We start from the raw sequence: 22,193 nt of genomic DNA on the forward strand, positions 1-22,193 counted from the left end.
GCGTACCGGCCGGGCGCGTGCTGCTGCCCCGTTCTCTCCCGGCTGGGGACTCTCTCTCGGACCCTCCTCCCGGTCCCTCGGGCGGGCCCCTCCTCTCCGCGGGGCCGCCCCAAGACTCCCGGCCAGGGCGCGCAGGGCGCGGAGCTCGCAGCACTCGCAGCGCGCGCACGGGGCGGAGTTCCGGCGGGGGCGGGGACGGGGGCGGGACGGGTCCCCAGCTGAGCCGGGACGCGGACCGCTGACTCGTCTGCTTCAGAGGCTCGGGTGGCGGCGGCGGGCGCGGAGCTCCCTGCGCGGCTCCAGCGGCTCCAGCGGCTCCAGCGGCCCCGGCTGCGGCCGGGATGGGCGGGCAGCCGCGCCGGGTGCGCGGGGGGCGCACGACGTGACTCGCCTGGACCTGGAGCCCCGCCCGCCCGGCCGCGCCGGGTGGAGGGTCTGCTCGGCAGGCGCGGACGCGGGGTTGGCGGCCAGGCAGAGCCGGAGCATGCGGGGCGCGGCGCGGGCGGCCGGGGGGCGCGCGGGGCAGCTGTGGCCGCGGCCCCCCGCCCCGGGCCCTGGCCCGCCGCCACCGCTGCTGCTGCTGTTGCTGGGCGCGCTGCTGGGCGGCGCGGGCGCGCAGTACTCGAGCGACCGGTGCAGCTGGAAGGGGAGGTGAGTCCGCCGGCGCGCCCCCAGCCCTCGGGGCCGCTGGCCTCCCTTCCCGTGCCCTCCCCGCTCCGGCCGGCCGAGCGTGCGGGGGCGCGGCCCCGGGCGGGGACTCTGGGGCCCGCTCCTCCAGGCCAAGTCCTGTCCGCGTCGCCCCCGCCCCCGGTTCTAGAACAAAAGAGCCCGCGGCGGCCCGGTGCCCTGGCCCGGAGGACGCCCAGAGGGAGGTGCGCCCGCGGCGCGGCGGGGTCGGTCCCGGCCGGACAGCCCGCTCGCCCCGCGCGGACCCCGCATTGGAGGCGGGCGGAGGTCGGTTCTCCGACCCTCCCGGCTCTGCCCGCGGCGAGGACTTGCGCGCCCCGGGCGGGAGGAGCGGGGCCTGCGCTCAGGGCCGAGCGGGAAGGGAGGGCCGGCGGGTCCGCGGGAGGGAGCGGGGGCTTCGGAGGACCGAGCGGGGGCCCTGGCGCCGGCCGGGGTGCCGACCGCTCCCGTGCGCGCGGAGACCCGCGGGCGGACACCTGTGCGCGGGCCGAGTGCGGGCCCCGCCGCGTCCTGCATCCCCGTCCCGGCCCCGGTGAAGGTCAGGCCGCCCTTGGCAGCGCGCGCGCTGGGCTCGGGGAGCCCCCCTTCACGCCCCTCCGCCGTGGCAGCCGAGGACTTTTTTTTTTTTTTTTTTAAACTGATGTGTGACAAGCAGAAAGGAGTTGCAAATCACAAGTATACGCGGGCGGGGCGCCTGAGGGCACAGCTACTTTGGTGAGAAACCGCCATCCGCCCAGGGCGCTGTCGCCCCGGGCAGGCGGCTCGGCTCGCAGCTGGAAAAGCCGGTTTTGTGCCGCGGAAGGTGCAGGTTCAGGACTTTTCAGGGATGCGCATCTCCTTCTCTGGAACTCTGTGGGCAGGAGCTGCCCTCGGGTCGCGGGGTCGGTGTGTTCGGTGGAGCAGGGCCCCTACCCGAGCCCTTCGCCCTCACACCTGATGGGAAGACTCCTGCCAGCACACACCTCGTGCTGCTGCGGGAGGTGGGGGGGGGGGGAGGGTGTCACGGGTTTTTTTTGAGTGAAGACAGTTTTTCCGGGAAGCTTGGGGGGTTGTGCCAGGGTGCTGGGCTCTGTGTGAGCAGGGCAGCCGCTGGTCATCTTGGATACTTACAGAGCCAGTTCTCTGTGGAGACTGGCAATCGCCCTGCTCTCTGCTCCCCACTTCCCACCGCCAAAGCCGGGGTTCTGGGCTCCAGAGATCGGGCCTGTGGTGCCCTCCCTCCCTTGCACGCACACCCGAGCTGGGATGCAGGGCTGCTAAGATTGGGGCCACGAGCTTGGAGCTCTGGGGGAGGGCTGGCCTGCAGAATGCTGGCGCCAGCACAAGGCTGGCTGGGAGCCTCTGACTCTGACACACTCTTACAGGGCTGCCCTTTCCCCCACGCTCCTAATTAAACTCCCTGCCTTGCAGCTTCTGCTGGATGAATCAGTGCACCCCTAAACTGAGGTCTAGGGTGTCCTGCTTCAGCAGATCAGAAACAGAAAGCCTGTCCCACCCTGGGAGCCTGAGTTTCCAGAAGAGGAGCTGACACCCTTTCAGGCTCTCTGAGGACTGTGTGCCTGGAAGGGGGCTGCCTCTCCTGGGGATCAGAGAGGGCTGTGAGTGAGTGCTGGTCATTAGAGCCAACCAGCTCCTGGACCAAGCAGGGGTCTGCCTCCTCTTTTCTACCTGGAGAAGCAGGGACGCTTACCTGCTGCCCTCCTCTCTCCATCTTTGCTAACATACCCCGGGTCTTGGACTGCCTCCAGCTGTCCTCCACTCAGCGCAAAGGCAGAGTCTGCTGGCAGAGGGTGGCTGCAGGGGCTGTCCCAGTGGGATCTGGACGGAAGACAGGCCCAGGCCACATTCCTGGATTATAAGCTCCCCTTCCATTGTAATTGCTGCCCTAGCGATCAATATGCCTTGCAGATCAGCTGACAGATCCTTGCTGTGGAAACTTGGGTTTGCTGGTTTGCCTGCAGACTCCTGTAACATTTATGACTTTTTATGAGCTGTTCTAAAGACAGCACAGGGTGGTGTGAGCCCCAATACCCTGGGTGCGTTCCGATCCCCTGATAGGGAGGGAGTTGCTCTTTATGATACTGGCCACTCACATTTGACAGGCTGAAATGCGTGTCTGGGTGTTTCCAAGCAATTAAGCAGGAGGTTTTGCAATCTCGGTCCCTTGTGCAGGGGCAGGACAGCGCCCTGATCTTTATTAGGCTGTGGTTGTAAAGGTGGACCACGAACCTTCCCACTGCCGTCGGCAGGGTTTGTGGGTCTGTCATACCTTGGCTAGCTCTCCTACTGGGTGGGGAGATGAAAGGTAACTCCAGTGATAACCTCTGGGTTTCGCCCTTGATCGAAGCTCTTCCTGACTTAAGTGAACAAGAGACCATAATTTACTCCTGGTGACTCAGGTGAGCCAGGCTGTGGGTGTGAGTAGTAAGAACCCTGCTGCCACTACACTGACCCCTGCAGAAAGTCCCATGTCGGTTTGGAATTTGCTGTCCTTTGCCTGAAGGTGTGTCTACACTTCCCTGGAGAGTGACACTGGCGGGCTCTTTGTTGTTGTTGTTGTTGTTTTTTGAGAAATAAAGGAATCTAGTTTAAATAGCCCAAGATCAATCAGTGTTGTCAGCTCTGTAAGAGTGACTAGAACCAGAGTGTTTTCTGTCTAGCTTCATCACATCAGAAAGCAGGTATCTTATTTTTGCCTGATTAGTGTGTCACTTGCATGCCATGTGAAAATCATTAATGCCACCATCAGTGACATCACAGATGTGGCACATTTTTCCACCTCCAGCAATTTTGCATAAACAGAAGTTTGTTCAGGTTTGCTGTGGTGCTGGAAACCTAGAGGTGAGAGATTTAGCTAGATGTTCTGGTGAGCACCAGACAGGCTCGGAGTCCTTGATTTCTTTCATTAAAGGCTCAGTGGGGTCCCAGGCTTATCAGAGTCGGTGAGCATCTGAGTGGCGGTCTTGCACATCACATGCTACCGACCTTCATGTGAACATTCCTGTGTTGAGTGCCTGGCTCACGTCTTGTTGATCTCAGTCCTTCAGGAGAACATGAGGGAGAGCAGAACAGAGGGGCGTGCTGGCCGTGGACCCTGGGATGGGCATAGACAGTTCTCTGGGTGGCAGTGAAGACGTCAGGTAAAGGGTGGACATTTCTTCTAAGTCCACTTTCGTGTTGTTCCCGGTCCTCTTATAGTCGAGTGACTTATGAATAAATGGAGCCAGGTGTAGTGCACAAGATGTACAGGGTCATCTGTGCAGGCTGGGGACAGCCATGGGCTGGCCATCTGTCCCCCATAAGCGTTCCCTCTGCCCTTGCCTAAGATATGGGTGGGGGGTGGACCTCTCTGTTTCCCTGTCCACTGTTTGGATTAAAGTGACTTAGTGAGAAGTATCCGAAGCCTTTGGTATGGGCTTTCTTTTCCCTTGAGCCCCAGGGTCCCTCCCCGACAGAGAGGAAAGTGAAGCCTGGACAGGATGGTTTTTAGGGGAGAGAGCTTTGAGGATTGGTGTCTGGGCACAGGGCAAGTGTCCAGCTGCCCCTTGAGGCTGGAGACAGGAGAGGAGGGACACTGTGATAAAGTTTGTTTTGGCTGCCCGAGAGCAGAGGTGATTATAGTCATCTGTGTCAACCACTTACCATTTAGTCTAATTTTTTCACACAGCACTATAATTATGCTCGTCCACACATATGTGTCAGAGGAGCTTATATGAGTTTTATTTGACTGTAATTTGTAAGTCTGTTTTGCGTGTGTGGCTCTGGTAGGCATCTGAGGCCAGGCCGGCTGCTAGTGACCCAGGGCCTTGCGGGGGTGGGGAGCGGGGTTGGGGGGGGGTCACCTCCTTGACACCTCCCTCTGATGTGGTCTGCAGGATGACTGTGCAGCCCCAGCCCACAGCTGGCCATCGAATGAAAAGTGAGGTTTTTTGGAGCCCAGAGCATGAGTCACCAACAGTAAATGCAAACCATATGTTACGTGTTTTCTCCTCTGTAGAAAAGGTTTCTGGTAACTCACCCAGGCCTGGGCTCTGAATATAGCATTGTTTATTACACATAAAAATCCTAAGAATGTGGGTGAACCTGTCTGAGATCCGATCAGAACCAAATTTCATGTAATAAAACACTTGGTTGAAGTCATTGGTTGAGTTCCAGGGCTGCTTGGTGGTTATGACGTAACCATCAGCACAAGCTGACATTCACATTAAAATTTTGAGTAGGGGAAACTTTAACGTTTTTGATGGTTTCAATTTCTTGAAAACATAACGTAATGACTTTATTCAAGACCTGTCTCACGAAGAGTGTACAGACTTCATTTTTTCCTATTTAGCATTTATTAGGAGTGAGATTAACTTGGCAGAAGCTTCCCCTTGGGAAGGTGAAAGGTCTGCTCACTGTTTGCGTCTCTCTCCTGTGGCTTGTTCACGCATTCCCTCCCATGCCTCTCCCCCATGGAGGACCATTACCTTACTTTTGTAATTTGCTGTGATGATATTTGAGTTTATTTTTAAAGATATGATTGGCAATGCAGGGTCTTCAGGTTTGCAAATGGAAACACTTGACCCTATCTGTGAGGTGCTAAAGACAAAAGTCACCGACAACCTCCAGCCCCCCCAAGCTGCTAACATTCCTATTTGGTTTCAAAGCTACTCTTTGGACCAAGTGAACCGCTCCTTGTTTTCACACTCAGTGGGAATCTGCCATCGTTCCTGGCCCTCGGTTGGTCATCTGGAACTCGGATTTGTGCCAGAGTCCTGTTGGTGTGTCCTTGAACGTGTTCCGGAAGGTCCCCCCTTCCGTGGTTCTTCCCCCATTGCATGCATCGCCACCCTGACGCGGGGAGCCCCAAGGGCATGGGCGCCCAGTGCTGCAGCCTTGAAGGCTGGCAGATGGAGCATCGAGGTGCTGAGAGGGTCTGAGACAAACATTGTCTACGCGCATCGGGGCGTGGGCCCGTCTCACCGTGACTCTCTGGGGCAGGCCTGCCGGAGGGGACTGTCGCTCCCTGGAAACGGCCCCTTGCAGCAGGGCAGAGGTGGTGGCAGCCCGCGTGTGGGTGAGGGGCTGCTCATGCACCTGGGTGGGCGTCCCCCAGGCGGGTACATGTGGGGTGCCGGGCCCCGGCTGACGCGTGTCCCCTCTGCAGCGGGCTGACGCACGAGGCCCACAGGAAGGAGGTGGAGCAGGTGTACCTACGGTGCTCGGCGGGCTCTGTGGAGTGGATGTACCCGACTGGGGCTCTCATCGTCAACGTGCGGCCCAACACCTTCCCGCCCTCCCGACGACACCTGACTCTGTGCATCAAGCCCCTCAGGGACTCCTCGGGCGCCAATATTTATTTGGAAAAAACTGGAGAGCTGCAGTTGCTGGTGCGGGACGGGGACCGCGGGCCCCGCCAGGTGCACTGCTTTGGCTTCGAGCAGCGGGGCCTGTTCGTGGAGGCAACGCCCCAGCAGGACATTAGCCGGAGGACCACGGGTTTCCAGTACGAGCTGACCAGCCGGCACGCGGAGTCAGACCTGCGTGCCCAGTCAGGTGAGTGGCAACCTCCGGGGCGGGGAGGGCAGTGTTCCCCTCCCACGGTCTCTGTGAGAACCCGCCTGCTGCTGGCAGACGGGCCCCCCGTGTGATGGGCATTGGACGTGTGTGGCCCCGTTAGTGTTGTGGGTGTTTTGCACGTGGGGAAACAACACAGTCTCAGGAGGCGTGTTTGAGGAGGGTGAACACACGTGCCCTGAGAACGGCCATAGGTTGGACCTGAGAGCCGTGATGGGGTGTGGTCCTGGCTCCCTGCTCCTCTTCTGTGCTCGAGACTGTAATCGGAAATGGGTGCTGTGGCCGTTCACACCGCCCCTGTGTTTCTTCTGATATGTGGATTGGCTGTGTGTTTTTGACATCAGCTGCAGCCTCTGACACGTCGAGTTTTGGGTGGGAGCCAAGGGTGATTCACTCTCCAGAGAGGTGCAGAGCCTTGCTGACCTGAATTGTGGAGCTGGTCCCAGCTTCCGGAGGCATTTTGTGGGTGGGTGTTACAAGGGCCACCCCATGTGGAGTGGAGACAACGGCAGCAAGTCAGGTGGCACAGGAGCTCACCTGGGTTGGTGAGGTGAGTGAGGACCTCTCAGGGGTTCCCGTGAGGCTGGCCCTCGAGGAGCCTTCTCCACCGCAGAGCCCTTCTCGTTGTGGTGCTGGCAGGAGTCCCCTCAGCAGCAAAGGGTGTGTGTGTGTGTGTGTGTGTGTGCGCGTGCACGTGGGGACTGTGAGTTGGCAGACAGCTTGGCAGGGCCCTGTGTGGAAGGTGGCGTTGGTCTCTGAAAAGTTCCAGAGACAGAGACTGAGGAGGAGTGAGTGGCCCCAGAGCTCTCGCGTGGGGCGGGTCTCGCCCCATGTGCCATGAACAAGGACTGAAGTCCTCGTCTTATATAGACACCCATGCCAAGCGTGGCCCTTGCTCGAAGGCATAGATGACCTCCTGGGGTCCAAGTGTGTGGGGTGGGGGTCCTAGTGTACCCCTTGTGTCAGTCTTGAAGCTGGTTGTGGTGAGGCGCCTTCTGGTTGAGGGGGTGTGAGCTTGGATTGTCCTGTGAGTAGGTTCCAAGAAGGCCATTCTCCAGGTGACCAGCTGGCCCGGATGATGGGCAGGTAGGGGTGCCATGGCATTGAGTGGTGCAGTCCAGGGAGGAATGCTGCTACCACCCCCAGTACACGCGGCGGTCCCAGTACAAGGAGTGACCCGGGCCCAAGTGGCAGCAGTGCTAAGGCAGAGACACTTGGTTTGAGGGGTGGGTCGTCTCCAAGAATAGCATAATTCTCCACATTTTAGTAAATGAGATGTTTAATTCAAGTAAAACAGATCTGCTAGGATTTGAAATGTAGACTTTTCTCCTGTATGTGAATCTGCATTTTATCGTTCTGCATTCTTGGCTCAGATCAGTTTTCAAAACCTTCAGTCTCTCTCAAACTAAACTGCTGTGTTGGAGAACTTCAGTGTAGGATTGCCCGGGTAGGACCCCCTTCCCCCTCCAAGTGCCAGCCGCCCGGGTAGGACCCTGCCCCCCTCTAAGTGCCAACTGCCCGGGTAGGACCTCCACCCCCCTCCCAGTGCCAGCCGCCCGGGTAGGACCCCCACTTGGAAAGGTAGCACTGGAAGCTGCTGTAAATCTCAGGACCTGAATGATATTTTAACCACAACAGCCTTTATCTTGATGACCAGCTATAGGAGGGTGGGTTAGAGAGCTAGAGGAGGGTACCCCAGCCTCGCTGTAGGGGACCTAGAGATAAACTAATAGTAAAAACAAAATCTGGAAAAACCCAGTCACTGAATTTAATGCTTGTGGCTGAGTGAAGCAGATGTTAGAAACTTGTTAACAATTTCTTTCTTTCTTTTTTTTTTTTGAAGTATTTTATTTTTAAGTAATCTCTACACCCAACGTGGGACTCAAACTCACGACCCCAAGATCAGGAGTCCCATGCTCCACTGACGCCTCTTACTGATTGAATGTTGATGGCCCTTTAAAGATATTTGCTGCTGGTCCCTGTTCTCTTGTGTCTTGAGCTTCCTTCCACCTGGTGGGTCATTCTTACCAGATGCTGGCGCTGCCTGTGTAGCCAGTTGTTTCTTTGTTGGGCACCTGAGCGCTTCCATTTGTCCAGAAGCAAAATGCACAAGGGTGGCCATGGGCTGGGTTGACTCAGAGACCATGGCTCCACCCTCGGGGACCAGAGACTTAGTCTCTCTCCCTCTCCTTGTGGGCAGGGTCTGTGCACCCCAGGTTCCCCTGGTCCCTGTTTTCAGGCCAGGACAGTGAGCAGATTTGGGAGAGGCCTGTGGGATCAGTGGTTGGGCTGTCCTAGGTTCCAGTGGGGCTGCCGGGACAAGGTCCTGCGTGATGGTGGGTTGTCTGGTCACAGCCTCTGCTTGCCCTCTGTGCATCTCTCGAGACCCCATGTAGGACATTCAGCTGTGGCTGGACATTGGGCAGTCTGGGTGGCCCAGGGGTTCCCTTCTTACCTCTCCCCCACCCCTGACATATGCCCACTGGGCCCTGGAGCGTCTGTTTAAACCCGGCGCCTGCAGGGATCCAGGCACCCCGTGGATAGTGGGGTATGAATGTGCGTCTGTGCGTTGGCCAGGAATCAGGCCTGGGACAGCCCAGAAACTTAGCAACTGTCAGAACTGGGGGTGGGGGACTCAGATGTGTGTGGGGTTCTAGGAGCTGAGATGGAAACAGGCACAGATTCTGGGCCCTTCCTGGAGGCTCAGCACTTTCTCAGCCTGAGGGAGATGAGGGGCAGCGGGGCTCTGGGGAGGCTTGTGCGTCCTTCTCCCCGGGGTGTTTGCCTTTCATCAGGGGATGGGCTCCTAAGCCTTTAATGCCAAAGGAATGGGTATGTAATGTGGAATGTCGGTGCCAGCCATCTGGCAGCAATGATGTCTGCCGGGCCAGGCAGGCTCTCAGATGGTAGTGCGTGGCTCGTGGCTCTCTCCTGTTCTGGCCCTGGCCGCAGCTGCAGGAAACTTGGGTGAAGCTGGAGGCTGGACACCTGTGACGTGGAGGTGTGCAGGTGCCTGTGGGCTGGGCAGTCAGTGATCCTGCCTGCTGCGGAGGTGGATGAGCCTTCTCCCTCACTGGTGACTCATAGTAGCTTCTAGTTTGTGCTGACTTGAAAACAGAGAGGCTCCCGGATGAGAGATGTGTTGTGAGCCTCACGGTCCCGGACGGTCCCGCTTGGGAGTGTTTGCAGTGAGTGCGGTCGCCTGGTGTGCACTTGAATAACCAGCTTTCTGGTATGGTCTGAGATGCACTGACACCCAAGAAAAGGCCAGAATGGAGAGGTAGGCCACTCCTTACAGGCGCAGATTGAGGGGTGGGTGGTAGGAGGTGACCTCGAGGGGTGGAGGGGGGGTGCGGGATTGAGCCTCCTTTCCCCACCCTGCCCTCCTCCTCCCCCTCCTCCTCCTCCATGGGCCTCACCAGGGCATCTGAGTAACGCAGTTGCTAAAAAACTCTGGCAGGACACGAAAGGTGGGCAAGTGGCCAGATCCAGCTAACTAATGGATGAAACTCTAGGCCACTCCTGGAACCCGGCCGGGCTGTCTAGGGGCCGTCCTCCCCAGAGCCCTGGTGTACGTGGGGAAGCAGGCACACCAGGACCCTCTGTTGCCCAGTAGGGTTGGGGATGTGTGGTGGTGGCCAGTGAAGGATGGCAGGGGGTTGCTCTGTCTGGTTCTAGGGGGTGGAGACAAACATTCTCCTTGGTTTGCCTGGGGCAGCCCAGGTGGAACCCTGATTCCAGTCTGTTCTTTTATTCCTCCGGGAGCCGAACAGCAGGGGCTTACCGGCTTGGCCACATCTACCTTCTGGGGCTTGGGGTTTGGGGTCCATGTGATGCCTACCCAGAGCAGGCTTCCTTGAGCAGATGAGGTGGGAAGACAGTGGCATTTTAGACCCACAGTGAGAGGGGATGGTGCTGGCCATTAATGCATGGAAGTTATTGGCGTTGCTGGCCGGTAGCCCGAGTCACGCGGTTTCCAGTGTGCTCCATCCCCCTTCCTTGGTCAAACCTGCTGTGTTTGATGTGTTGGGGGGGGTGGTGAATGATGCCTGAGGGGTGGGCTGGGTGGGTACCGAGCCCCCCACTAAGGAGCTCTCTCGGTTTGGTGGTGGCCCTGATGGGCTGTGGGGGATGAGTGGCAAAGGTCAGCAGAAGTCGAAAGAAGCCTCATTATGTCCTAGAAGCAGAAAAGGAGAGAAGAGATTTTCCCCCCAAAGGATCGTTTATTTTCTGTAATTATCTTTCATCTCGCCCATCTCTGCACTCCTGGGATGAAAGTGTGTGGCATCCACCTGCTTTCTCAGCAGGAACAGGGTGGGGTGGCAACAGGCCAGGAGGAGAGGTGGGGGAGATTGAGATATCCCCGCGGTGGCTGACCACCTCGGGCTGGCACCGGCCCGCAGCTGGCTGTGGTGAAAGAGGAGGAGGCTCCAGAACCTCACGTGGCAGCTGGGCCTCAGCTCACACCAGCCCCGTGCCGGCCGTGTCCCCTCCCTGTGCAGTGCTGCACCCACCAAACCTGCCACCTGTCACTGGCTGCAGTGACGACCCCAGCGGATGTCCTCATGCAGTTTTCCCTTTGGAAGTTGTGTGTGTCTGCCTGGTTGTCCTTCCTGCCAGACCAGCGTGCGGCCATCTGCAGACCTGTCCCAGGCCAGGGCCTAGCATGAAGCGTGCTGCCCTCCCTCCCGCCCTCCCCCGTCCTCCTGCCTGCACCTGCCGTCCTCACCTGGGTCCCTGCAGTAGCCCCAGCTGCTCTCCCTGACCCTGTGTTTTCCTTCTTCAGTTCATTTTGTGCACATTCCGGAAGACTCTCCCTAAGATGCCCACACCTCAGCCAACCCCTCTCAAAGAACTGTAAACCCAACTGGGCTCTTGGCTGCTCCCTCCTCACCTTCCCCTGCAAGGAAACGAGATTCAGTGTGTCCGAAACCAGCACATTTCACTGCCTTTATGAGCCCAACTCCGATTAATAATTGTTTCCAGATTGCTTCTCTTGGCATCCACAGACTGGATTTTCCAATGGGGTGACCTGTGCTTTGTAAAACTCAGAATTATGAGGGAAGTCTCCAGGGTGGCACTTTATTAGCTCAGCTGTGGTGGTATCGGCTCCCTGAGGCTTCTGGTGGGAGGATCTGCGGGCTGCTGACTGCCCTCCGCCGGGGCCCCAGGCACCCCCACAGCTTCGGCAGTGCAGTGGGGGTGTGAGTAGGTGGCCACCCCGGACAGGCTCCTTGCCGCCTTCCTCCTTAGCCCTCAGCGGGCGTCCCCGGGCCTGTGTCCACGGAGAGGGTCAAGCTCTCGGGCTTGGTGAGTTGCGGGCCGCCAGGCTGGGTATCTGACTGCCGGGTGTGGCCTGGGCCTGTTGCTGTACCACTGCTGCCTTTGTGGGCACTGCCTGTGGTCTCTCTTGGCCGACTCAGAACCTGAGATGTGCCTCTAGAGAGCTTGTGTGGACCGAGCTTCCCACCCACCCTCACTTGGAGCGTCTAGAGGCCTGGCCCCCAGGGACTCTGCTGGGGCTCCTCTCTCCTGGGCAGATGCTTTATGAGGGGTGCCCGGGATGACGCCTCTGACCCCCTGGCACAGGGGCTGAAATTAGACCTTGCCTCTGAGCAGAACTGGAGAGCCCGGCCTCGTCATGCCCTATGTGTGTGGGCAGCGGGCCGCTGGAGGGGTGTGCAGGGTAGGGGACCCCCAGTGGGCTGCCTTCTTTTTTAAGAGAGGCCTTGAGGCTGGGGGTCTATACATGGAAGCAAAGTGCCCTAGGTGGGCAGCAGTCTTTGGGATTTGGAGCTGGGTAGGACAGCCTCTCGGCCAGGCTGGCCAGGCTTCAACACACCCAACCGGCTCTGCTAGTCCCGTAGCTTCGCCAGGTTCCCGAGAACCTGATAGAAGCGGCAGGCAGTGTGTGGGCCAATGAGTCACATCCCCCTGAGCTGGCCTGGGGCACACACATCCTCCCCTGCCCAGGGCAGGACCACCAGGGCCAGTGCTTGGAAACTCCTGTCCACGCCCTGGGGTCCGCAGAGACCCCGTGCTGCCTAGGGCAGCACAGACCCTGTGCCCCGCGCCCCAGAAGGCCTCTCTGAGCTCTAGCTGCTCGGTGCCTGGCCTTGCCCCCGAGGCTTCGAGTCTGCTGCCGCCAGGGTGCAGGTGACTGCTCACCCGGTTCGCGTGTGAGGGCCAGCAAATGCCAAAGCCAGGACGTTCCGGGGCCTTGAGAAGGTGATCTTATTCCAGCAAGACTTCATACCTAACCTTTGCCTGAGCTGGGAGGATTTGTGCCAGACCCTAGAGACTCAGCGGCCAGGGGGCAGAGGCCTTGAAAAGTGCAGTGTGACTGCCAATTCATGCTGTGTCCTCCCAAATCCTGGGTTAGGAGTGCCGTGGTCTGGGGGGAGTTGCCAGAGGCTTGTGCCCCCCCGCCTTTCTTGAGGCCTCACCCAATCTGAGGAAGTTAGGGTGAGGGCCGTGCTGGGGCAGAAGTTAGTGGGGTGGGGCCTGGTTTGGCTGGAGGAAGCCAGCCCCCACCCTCACCCCGCCAGGCTGTGGGGGTTTGGGGATTCTGTGAACCAGGCTTGCCGTAGACGGTGTTTGCAGGCAGTGATCTGGTCTGAGGTCAGGGGTCTGGGGAAGGGGGCCGTGCTGATGGCTGGGACTTGTTTGGACGAGAGCCCCACGGCCTCGGCCTGCAGACGTGACCCTCGATGCTCACCGACACCTTCGGCAACCAGTGCCCTGACCTTCTGGTCTCGGCTACAGATGGGGACCTGGGGAACAGGTGTTGTGTGAGTGGCTGGTGTGGCTGTGGAGGCTGGGAAGGAGGCGACTCTCAGCCAGGCTGGTGTGGGGGACGTAGCTTCTGACCAGCTCAGGTTGGTTTCCCGTTGGTGATGGGCCTGGGAGAGTGGTTTGCCCCGGGGCCCAGCAGTTGCTGCACCAACAAGCTAGGTGGGGACCAGCACGGATGCCCACTGTCCCTCGGGGTGCGGTGCACGCCCTTCATAGCCACATCTTGAGCTTGGGGTTCCCTGGATTCATCAGCCCCCGCCCCCCGTGTGGTGGCCGAGGTTGGGTCCTCTGTCCTGTTCCCTTGAGGTCAGAGCTCTTACGGGACCTGGTGGGTGTGAGCGGGGTCTGTGTCCCGCAGACCCTACTCCTAACCCTGTTCTTTCCCTGCAGCCCCGTGCCGCCCCTGCAGCGACACAGAGGTGCTGTTGGCGGTCTGCACCAGCGACTTCGGTAAGTGTCCTCGTGCTCCTGCCACACGTCAAGAGCCCCGCTTGGGCCTGGGAGGGCCTTCCAGTGCTGGCACTCAACTTGGGGAGGAGATGGCTGAGGGCATTGGGCTTGGAGGTGTAATAGGGGAGGGACAGATCTGTGCCGGATGAGAGGGGTGGGAGTCCTGTTCAAGGGGGTCACTGAGCATTTTCCTCCAAGGCATGGTCTAGCCTCACCTCAGAGTCCTGCTCTCCTCTGGGCCCCTGTGGATGCTCCAGCAGGAGTTCCTGGTCCTGGGGGTCTGAGGAGCCTGGGGGCCCCGGGGCTGAGATCAGGACTCAGCTGCGTGTTTTTGCTCTTGGGCAGCGGGGGGGGGGGGGGGAAGCACTCTGGGCGGGGGGAAGGCAGCCTGGCTGGACCCTGCTCTGAGCGCCTCCAGCTCGGAGGGCAGTAGTGTGGTGGGAGTGCAGAGCTCCTTTCCACGTTTTGGTCCTGCATCTGGAGGATGGGGGACCTTGCCCTGGGCCTGCTCTGCCCAGCTCCCTCCCATCACCCCCTCCCCTCTGAGCTGCCCCGTTTCTGTCCCACCTGGATACAGGGCGGCAGTAGATGTTGTGTGTTAATTGCGGTTGTGTCTTGTTCTAACTTGAAACGTTGATGCACACAATGTGACTTTTGTCTTCTGTTTCTCCCCACTTATATGGCTGTTATCCCTGACAGAGTCTGAGTGGCAGGGACAACCCCTAGAGGGCCTCAAATGTCTGAACTGATCTTTCTAATGGGATTTCTGGAATGCAGAATTCAGGGTCAGCCCCTGCAGGGTCACCCCTGGTGACCCCACTGACTCCCGTGTTCTTGCCTCCGTAGTCGTCCGAGGCTCCATCCAGGACGTCACCCACGAACCAGAGCAGCAGGAGTCCGCCATCCACCTGCACGTGAACCGGCTGTACCGGCAGAAGAGCACTGTCTTCCGGCCAGCCCCAGAGGGCGGTGGCTGGAGGGGGCACGTCACCACGCTGTTGGAGTGTGGTGTGAGGCCCGGACGTGGGGAGTTCCTCTTCACGGGCCACATACACTTCGGGGAGGCCCACCTTGGCTGCGCCCCGCGCTTCAAGGACTTCCAAAGGATGTACAAGGATGCTGAGGAGAAGGGCCTGAACCCCTGCGAGATGGGCACAGAGTGACTGTGGGTGGCCACCGCTGCTGCCACAGCGGGCGCTCGGACCTGGGCTCCCCGGCGCACAAGCCACCTCTGACCCCACGAGGTCCTGGCCAAGGACTCCCTGACTGATTGGAAATGTTGTAAGATGCAAACTAAGTTATTATATTTTTTTTAAAAAAGAAACGTCCATAGGAAATAAACTCCAGTGTCTTAAAATGCCTTGTGTACCATTTCATGCTGTGTTTCCAAAGCACCCGATGGGATTGTGTTGGGCTGGTGTGTTGGGTAGGGCTCTGGGGCCGGAGCCCCTGGAGGATGCCCAGCACCAGGCTTTGTACAAAGCTCGGGGACCATTTAGAGTGGTTTCTTATGATGGAGATTTACGGAGCCAAATACTTATTTTTTGGTTGGTTTTGTTTTTCAAAGACTGTGTTTTGCTAGCCGTGGTCACTTTTGGGCCACTGGCAGCGGTGTGCCTGTCTGCAACCCTGTGGGGTGTGCACGCGCTTCCCTGGTGTCCGTGTAGGGCTTCTTCTGGGGCCAGCACACCTGAGGGAGCCCCGCAGCCCAGCCGCTCGTGGCCTTTCATTCTGGGCCCAACTGTAAGTACGGCTGTTACTCTCGGGCTTCGGAAAACACATGCACCTCCTCCTTCCTCCCCCGCCTCCCTCAGCCTCTGCCTTCCTTTTCCTGATAACCCAGATGCTGCCCCTTGACCCAGCTCCCCCCAAATGCCTGAGTCCGCGGCAAGTCTCTGGCCCCCAGGGGCTGGTCTGCACTAGGCTGGTGACCTCCACACTCTGAAGGGTGAGTTAGTACCCAGCAGCGGCTGTAACAAACGACCACAGACTGGAGGCTTAAACAACATTCATTCTCCCCTTGTTATGGAGGCCAGAAGTCCAAAATCAAGGTGTGGCAGGGCCAGGCTCCCTCCGAAGGCTCTAGGGGAGGAGGCTTTCTGTCTCTTCCAGCTTCTGCTGGGTGTTGCCGGTCCTTGGTGCCCCTGGGCCTGTAGATGCATTGTTCCAGGCTCTGTCCCCTTCTCCCCTCTATGTGCCTGTGTCCAAATCCCTCCTCTCAGAAGGACACCAGTCACACAATTAGGTCCCACTCCCATCTAGTACAACCTCACCTTAGTTGGTTATGTCTGTGAAGACCCTGTTTCCAAATAAGTTCACAGTCACATGTTCTGGGTAGATGGGGATTTGGGGGGACACTACTCATCCCAGTACTGGGGTCACTGGGGTGCCACATAATTAGATCTAAGCCTGCATCCGTGTGAGTGAGGTGATTTCTCCCAAACAGCTGCTGAGGCTGAGGGGGGACCCTGGAGAGGACACTGGTTAGTGAGCTCTGTGCCGGCTGCACCCAAGCCTCGGGCACACTGTGTGGCCACAGGGAGGTGCCGCGTGCTAGCCCAGGTGTTCCCTGCCTCGGGTGGGTGTGTCTTCACTCCTGAGCACCCTGCTTCGGGTGGTGATTGTGGCCTGGCCCGGGCATGCCCCAGCTCAGGTGTGTGCTCAGGTCTGTGGGCTCCAGCAGGTCACAACCTGAGGCAGCAGGGTTGGTGATGGGAACAGGTCCTACTGTGGCTAATAACTGTGATGTTCTATGCCAGGAGTATGTTGTGCAGCAGATAGCCAGGCCCACAGTGACCCTGCTGTTGGGTTCATGCTTTGGGCTTTTCTGGGTGTTAACTCTGACACTGGAGGAGGCCACAGGGCTTGCAGGTGCTGCAGAACCAGAATGTCAGGTTTGGGTTTGGGTTTCAGGGCTGGCTTTCTTCCTTATGTCAGTATGGGGGCCTGGGAGGAGCTGGGGACCTAACCCCACGTGCTGATGTCCAGGGTGGAGGCAGCTTCTGCTCTGGTGCATGGCAGCAGGTGAGAGCTGCTCTGGGCGGGGGCGGGGCAGGGTCTTCCAGCTGGACACCTGGAGGGAGAACAGGGCCTGTGTCCTCCCCCCAGAGTCTGGGGGGGGGGGGGCTCTGGTGGTGTGGGGGTTTGGTGTTGGAGGTCTAGGGCTGCTTGGTGTTGGGAGGGGCTGGGTCACCGTTTCCGACAGCCATGCCCTCCTGCTATCCGGGGCCTCCGGCAGCCATCTGAGGTCCCTGTGTGCCCCAGCTTGCTCTGTGACACCAGATTTCCTGCTTTCCCATGTCTGTCCTCAGGGGAGCCTCCATACTGTGGAGCCCTGAGGGGCCAGGGTGAGGCACTTGGAGGGTCCTCTGGCTGACCAGTGGCTCTGCCCCAGGGTCTTGGCCTAGTGTCCCTGTCTTGGCTCTGGTCAGCCCCAGTCAATGTGGAATGGAGCTGTGGGCACGCTTCTTTGTCCCTGTCCAAAGGTGAAGGGGAGGTGTGACCCAGGCCCTCCTTCCTGCCAAGCTGCACCCTCAGTGTCTCCCCTGCAGTCCTGTCCTCTTGCTCTAAGGAAAAAGCAGGCCCTCCCAGCAGGATGAAAGCTCTGCCTGGCCCCCTTTCCTTCCTTTCCCTGCTGGCCTTGTAGGGAGCCTTCACCTCCTCCTTGTATGTTTCCCCAGAGAGCTACATGTCCCAGACCCCTGCACAGGTTGACCAGGACCCCAGCATGGCCCTAGACGTGCCTCCTCCTAGCAGACCGCAAGGGACATCCTTATTCTCTTGGCCCCAGCTGCAGCGGACACCCTTTCTTAGCATGTTTCTCGAGCATGTCGGTTGCAGGACCCCAGGTCTGGGCCTGTCCGGTGACACTGGGATCAAGAAAAACAGAGGCTTTCTGCACTGCTGTGTCAACCATGACATCTGTGGGCAGTCTGTAAACAGACTGCCCTCCTGTGCCAGAGGCAACCTGAGCGCTTTCTCCTTCTTCACTCTGCCATCCCCGGCGGGACACACAGGGATGGCCTCACACCTCTCCTTCTGCTGGTTTGGGCTCCCCAAGGGCTCAGGCCCCTGTACCCCAGTACTCAGGGGCCACCCGCCTCTCTCCAGTCTTGGCTGTGGGGAGTCAGGCTGACCCTGTGGCCTCCATGGCCAGGCCCTGATTTTGTGCATGATGTCTGGTTTTGTGCAGCATGGTACCTGCTTGGAGGGGCTGGGCTGGGACAGGCTGCAGCTGTGGGGGCCACATGCTCCATCGGGGTCTCACCACGGCCCACACTTGCACAGGTGGTGCACCGAGCCCCAGGGGAACTTCAAGACTGCCGTGTGTGGGCATCCTTGCTCTGGCCTCTGGTAGTGAGGTGGCCCCCAGGTGAGGGCCCCCAGCAGACATCCCAGGCCAGGTTGGCCGGCCTGATGCACCCTGTTAGCTCTGGGTAAGGATGAGGCCTGGAGTCAGCTGTACCACAGGGCTGCCCCTCTAGCTCCAGCACTGGGACCCTGCCCTCCAGGGGAGCTGGGTGGCTATGAATTGTACTGTGTGTAGTGGCTGCTAGAGCCCAGGGGTGGAGAGCTGGGTAGGTGGGGAAGCTGCACTGCAATTTCAGCTATGGTCATTGCGGGGCCCTGGGAAGGCAGGAGTCTGAGAGGGGCCAAGGTGCGTGCAAAGGCCCTGGGTGGGAGGGTTATGTGGCCAGGGGAGGGGACAGAGCGCCAGGTGACTTTTTAAAAGTTTTCCGCAAATCCCTCTTGCTTTCTGTTTCCTATCACTCGGCCCATGAGACTGAGGCACAGGGTCTCAGGTTGATAATTTGCATTTCTTTGATTCCTTTCTGGATGGGCCCCATTTCCATGTGTGTGCTCTTACCTTGTCTGTCATCTGATAACATCCTTTACCTGTGGTGGTCGGCAGATTGATGGCCCCAAAGATGTTCTCATCCCAGTCCCTGCAACCTGTAGCTATGTTCCCTCACATGGCAAAGTCACGGATGGAGTTACAATTGCTGATAAGATGGGGAGACTATTCTGAATCATCTGCTGGCCCTAATGTCATCAGGGTTCCTTAAAAGTGGGAGAGGGAGGCAGAAGAGAGAGAACCAGGGGACACAGCTTGAGAAGGGCTCATCCGGAAGCTACCGGCTCTGAGGGATCTGCTTCCCCTCGGAGCCTCCAGAGGGAACCCACCCCTGGATCTCACAGCGTGACTCATGTGGGACCGGGGCCTGCAGAGCCGTGTGATAATAAACTTGGGTTGTTTTAAGCCACGATAAGATTGTGGAGTTTGTTACAGCAGCTGTGGGGGGAAAAGTACACCCAGGTACCTTCTTATCTGGGGTCACAGGGCCTCTGTGGCTCATGAGTCCCCCTAAGTTGTGTAAGATGCTGGGTCATATATCTACTTGCATTTTTAGAAAACAAGGTCATAACTTAAAAAATTTCTTTTCATGTTTTTTTTTTTTCTGTTCTGTTTTGTTTTTTGGAGGGAGAGAGAGAGAGATAAAGTGCAAGCAGGGGAGGGGCAGAGAGAGAGGGAGACACAGAATCTGAGGCAAGCTCCAGGCTCTGACCTGTCAGCATAGAGCCCAACGTGGGGCTCGAACTCACGGACCGTGAGATCATGACCTGAGCCGAAGTCGGATGCTCAACCGACTGAGCCACCCCGGCACCTTAATAAGCTCATAACTTTTATCAGAATCTCAAATTTAGGAACATAACTCCATATGGGTACGGGGCAGGTGTGAGTTTTCTGGTAGGTCTCTGGGGGATTGTGCCCATTCCCCACCCCTCCCATCTCCATCTCTCCGTCTCCCTGTCCCTCCCTCTGTCTCTGTCAGTCTCTGAGCCCCTCCCCTTATCTCAGGTGGTTTTTCCTTTTTGCCAACCAACCTGCTGCCTCCCGCTTCCAGGTGTGGTGCCAGTTCAGAGGGGACGTGCCAGTCCACACCTGGGCTCACCTGTCTTAAGTCATCCTCTCCACCCAGATGTGAGGGCGGAGTCCCCTGACACCCACTGATCCCCAGCCTCAGTGACACCCTCCAAGGCCCACCTGTGGTCTCTTCCTCCAGTGCCCAAGACCCTCTTCCCGGTGGCCTCTCATGGCCCTTATATGTACTGAAAGGCTCCTGGGCCTTCTGTTACTCTCTCTGGTCTTTAGGACACACTCCAGGTCTGTGGAACCCCCTTCCTCAGGCCCTCTTCTTCTGTGGCTGGATTTCAGGACCTTGCCTGTCACCCTGAGGTGCCCCACCTGCCCTGTGTTAAGGCCACGCCCAGACTGCCAGGGCTCTGCTCATGGTCACGCCTGACACAGACGTGTCAGAAGGTGCCCAGGGAAGAGGCCTCGCCAAAGCAGCTGTGCGGAGCCAGGCCTGGGTTCCCTGGGTCCTTGCTGGCCCATGAGGGACCAACTCAACAAAAGGTGGTGCCTGCTGTGGTCCCGTCTGGCTTTGCCGCTGAGGTGCTCTCCACCACAGTGAGACGGGACACTGGGGCTCAGGATCATGGAGAACCCTAATCAGGAGGGCTGGTGGGGAGCCCTGCCCAGGACTTCCCCCAAACTTTGTCCTGCCTGAGTGGCTGGAGAGCATTTCTTAACCTTCTAAGACGACCCCCTCCCCAAAGTGCATCAAGTGCTGATTGAGACTTTTCCAGGACAGACCTCCCAGCTCCCCGGTAGCCCCTCTGCCCTCATACCCACTGCCTTATCAGGGGAGGGGAGGAGGATCCTTTCCCTGACCCTTCTGTTGCTCAGGACCCAGGAGGTTGGACAAGAGGGCCATTGCGGTCTGCCCCCAGTGCCCAGGCAGGCTGAGGGCTCCCTGCACCCCTGGCCTCCGTGGCCCTCATTGGTTTTGAGGACGAGGTAGACATGTCAGTGCCATGGTCTTGATTTCCTAGACCCCCAGTTGGGGCCACCATCTGCCTGAGCAGACAACCCTTCATGGATAAAGGGCTACGTATGAAGATGGGCGCATGCTGGAGAGTGTGGTCTATGGCTCACACATGTGAGTGCCTGAGCTCCTGGGCCTTCTGCTGGCCTGCCTGCCCTGTTCAGTGGCCTTCTGAGCCCTGTCCTTCACATACCCTTGGGCCTGGGGGCTGGGAGCTGTGGTGTGGCATGGGCCTGCCCACTGGACCAGGGGACACAAGGCTCACAGTGTGAGCACGCTGCCTGGGCCTCCTTGGCAGGTTTTCATCCCAGAATATATGGCACCAAGAAGAGAAGATACACCAGATTACCACCGGGGTCAGTGTCTGAAGCCAGTGACCTGCAGCTCCGCCCTTTTTTAGAAAGAAAGTCAGAGGATATCAGGCCAGATTTGCCTTATTTCCTGCTGGCCTTTCCCACTCACCAAAGCCAGGCTTTGAAACATACAGCCTCTTGGCTGTTGATATTGAGCAACTTTCTGGTGTCCTCATGCTGCGAGGAAGGGTCTTTATCTCCAGGCAGGCTGGGAATTGTCAGGACACGCGCAGCTGGTGTGGTTGTGCCTAAAGCTTCCGGTAAGGTGGTGGCAGAGAGGGAGTAGGTCACTCACACCTTAGACACCGGGGAGGGGTGGAAATGGAGGCAGAGACAGTGGAACACAGAGACATATGAACACATGGTCACGTGCACACACGTGCTTTCACACACACGCACACACGTAAATATGCCCACACAACAGTCTCACGTGTACATGTGCTTGCACACACGCCTGCATACGTGCTCACATGCACACTCACACATACACATGGGTAAATATGCTTGTACACACGCTTTCATGTCTATGTACATGTGCTTGCACACACATTCTTGCACATGTACTCACCTGCACACTCACACATGCACACACGTAAATATGCTCACATGCTCTCAGGTGTACATGTGCTTGCACACACATGCTTGCACAGTGGTCTCATGAACACCCTCACATGCTCTCACACATGCACACACATAAATATGCTCATACACACGATATCACGTGTATGTGTGCTTGCACACTCATGCTCACACGTCCTCACATGCACACTCTCACAATGTTCTCACACATGCACTCAAGTAAATATGATTGCACACACACTCTCATGCCTATGTACATGTGCTTGCACACACATGCTTGCACAGGTGCTCACATGCACATTCTCACACATGCTGTCACACGTGCACACAGGTAAATATGCTTGTACACATGCTAATGTGTACATGTGCTTACACACACATGCTCGCACACATGCTTGCATGCACTCTCACTCATGCACATGTGCTTGCGCACGTGCACACACATACACACACATGCTTGAACACATGTGCACATGCACTCATATTGACCCTGACCCTGACCTCCACCTGGACACAGTAGGGGGAGGCTCCAGACCTGAGTCTCTGCAGGATGGGCTTCCCTGTGCCAATGCTTTGAGAATGAACACTGCTCCCTCCCCCCCCGCCCCAGGCAGAAATTGATGTGTGGAGTATGTATGTACATCTGTGGGTGTGTGGGTGTGTGCAAGGCTGAGGAAGCTGGTGGGGAGGGAATCTGGGCTCCCTGGATCAGGGTCCCTGTGACCTCATTCCTGTCGGGTCACGTCCACTGTCCTTGTCCACAAGTAGAGATGGTTGCATAAGTCTGTTGGCCCCTCCTGACTCTACCACTTGGGTTCTGGAAGGAAAGCCGGCTGCAGGGAGGGCCTGGCACCACATGACTGAGCGTCCAGCTGGGGCTGAG

General features: G+C 58.3%; 1 protein-coding gene across 1 annotated transcript; it reads left to right on the forward strand.

The window, feature by feature from the left end:
* The first annotated feature begins 246 nt into the window (after positions 1–246).
* Positions 247–14,848, forward strand: METRNL (meteorin like, glial cell differentiation regulator). Its single transcript, XM_027052161.2, has 4 exons — positions 247–651; positions 5,834–6,222; positions 13,429–13,488; positions 14,335–14,848. Exons 1-4 carry the CDS (start codon positions 485–487, stop codon positions 14,649–14,651), a joined length of 933 nt encoding a protein of 310 aa, XP_026907962.1. The 5' UTR covers positions 247–484; the 3' UTR covers positions 14,652–14,848.
* Positions 14,849–22,193: the final 7,345 nt, after the last annotated feature.

This window comes from Acinonyx jubatus, chromosome E1, assembly GCF_027475565.1.
Source record: "Acinonyx jubatus isolate Ajub_Pintada_27869175 chromosome E1, VMU_Ajub_asm_v1.0, whole genome shotgun sequence".
Classification (NCBI taxonomy): domain Eukaryota; kingdom Metazoa; phylum Chordata; class Mammalia; order Carnivora; family Felidae; genus Acinonyx; species Acinonyx jubatus.

Bases quoted from the DNA above. Each gene is read 5' to 3' on its own strand.
- METRNL (XM_027052161.2), top strand. From the start codon at position 485: ATGCGGGGCGCGGCGCGGGCGGCCGGGGGGCGCGCGGGGCAGCTGTGG. The intron at 6,223-13,428 runs GTGAGTGGCAAC...CTTTCCCTGCAG, and splicing joins AGACCTGCGTGCCCAGTCAG to CCCCGTGCCGCCCCTGCAGC. The intron at 13,489-14,334 runs GTAAGTGTCCTC...TTGCCTCCGTAG, and splicing joins GGTCTGCACCAGCGACTTCG to TCGTCCGAGGCTCCATCCAG.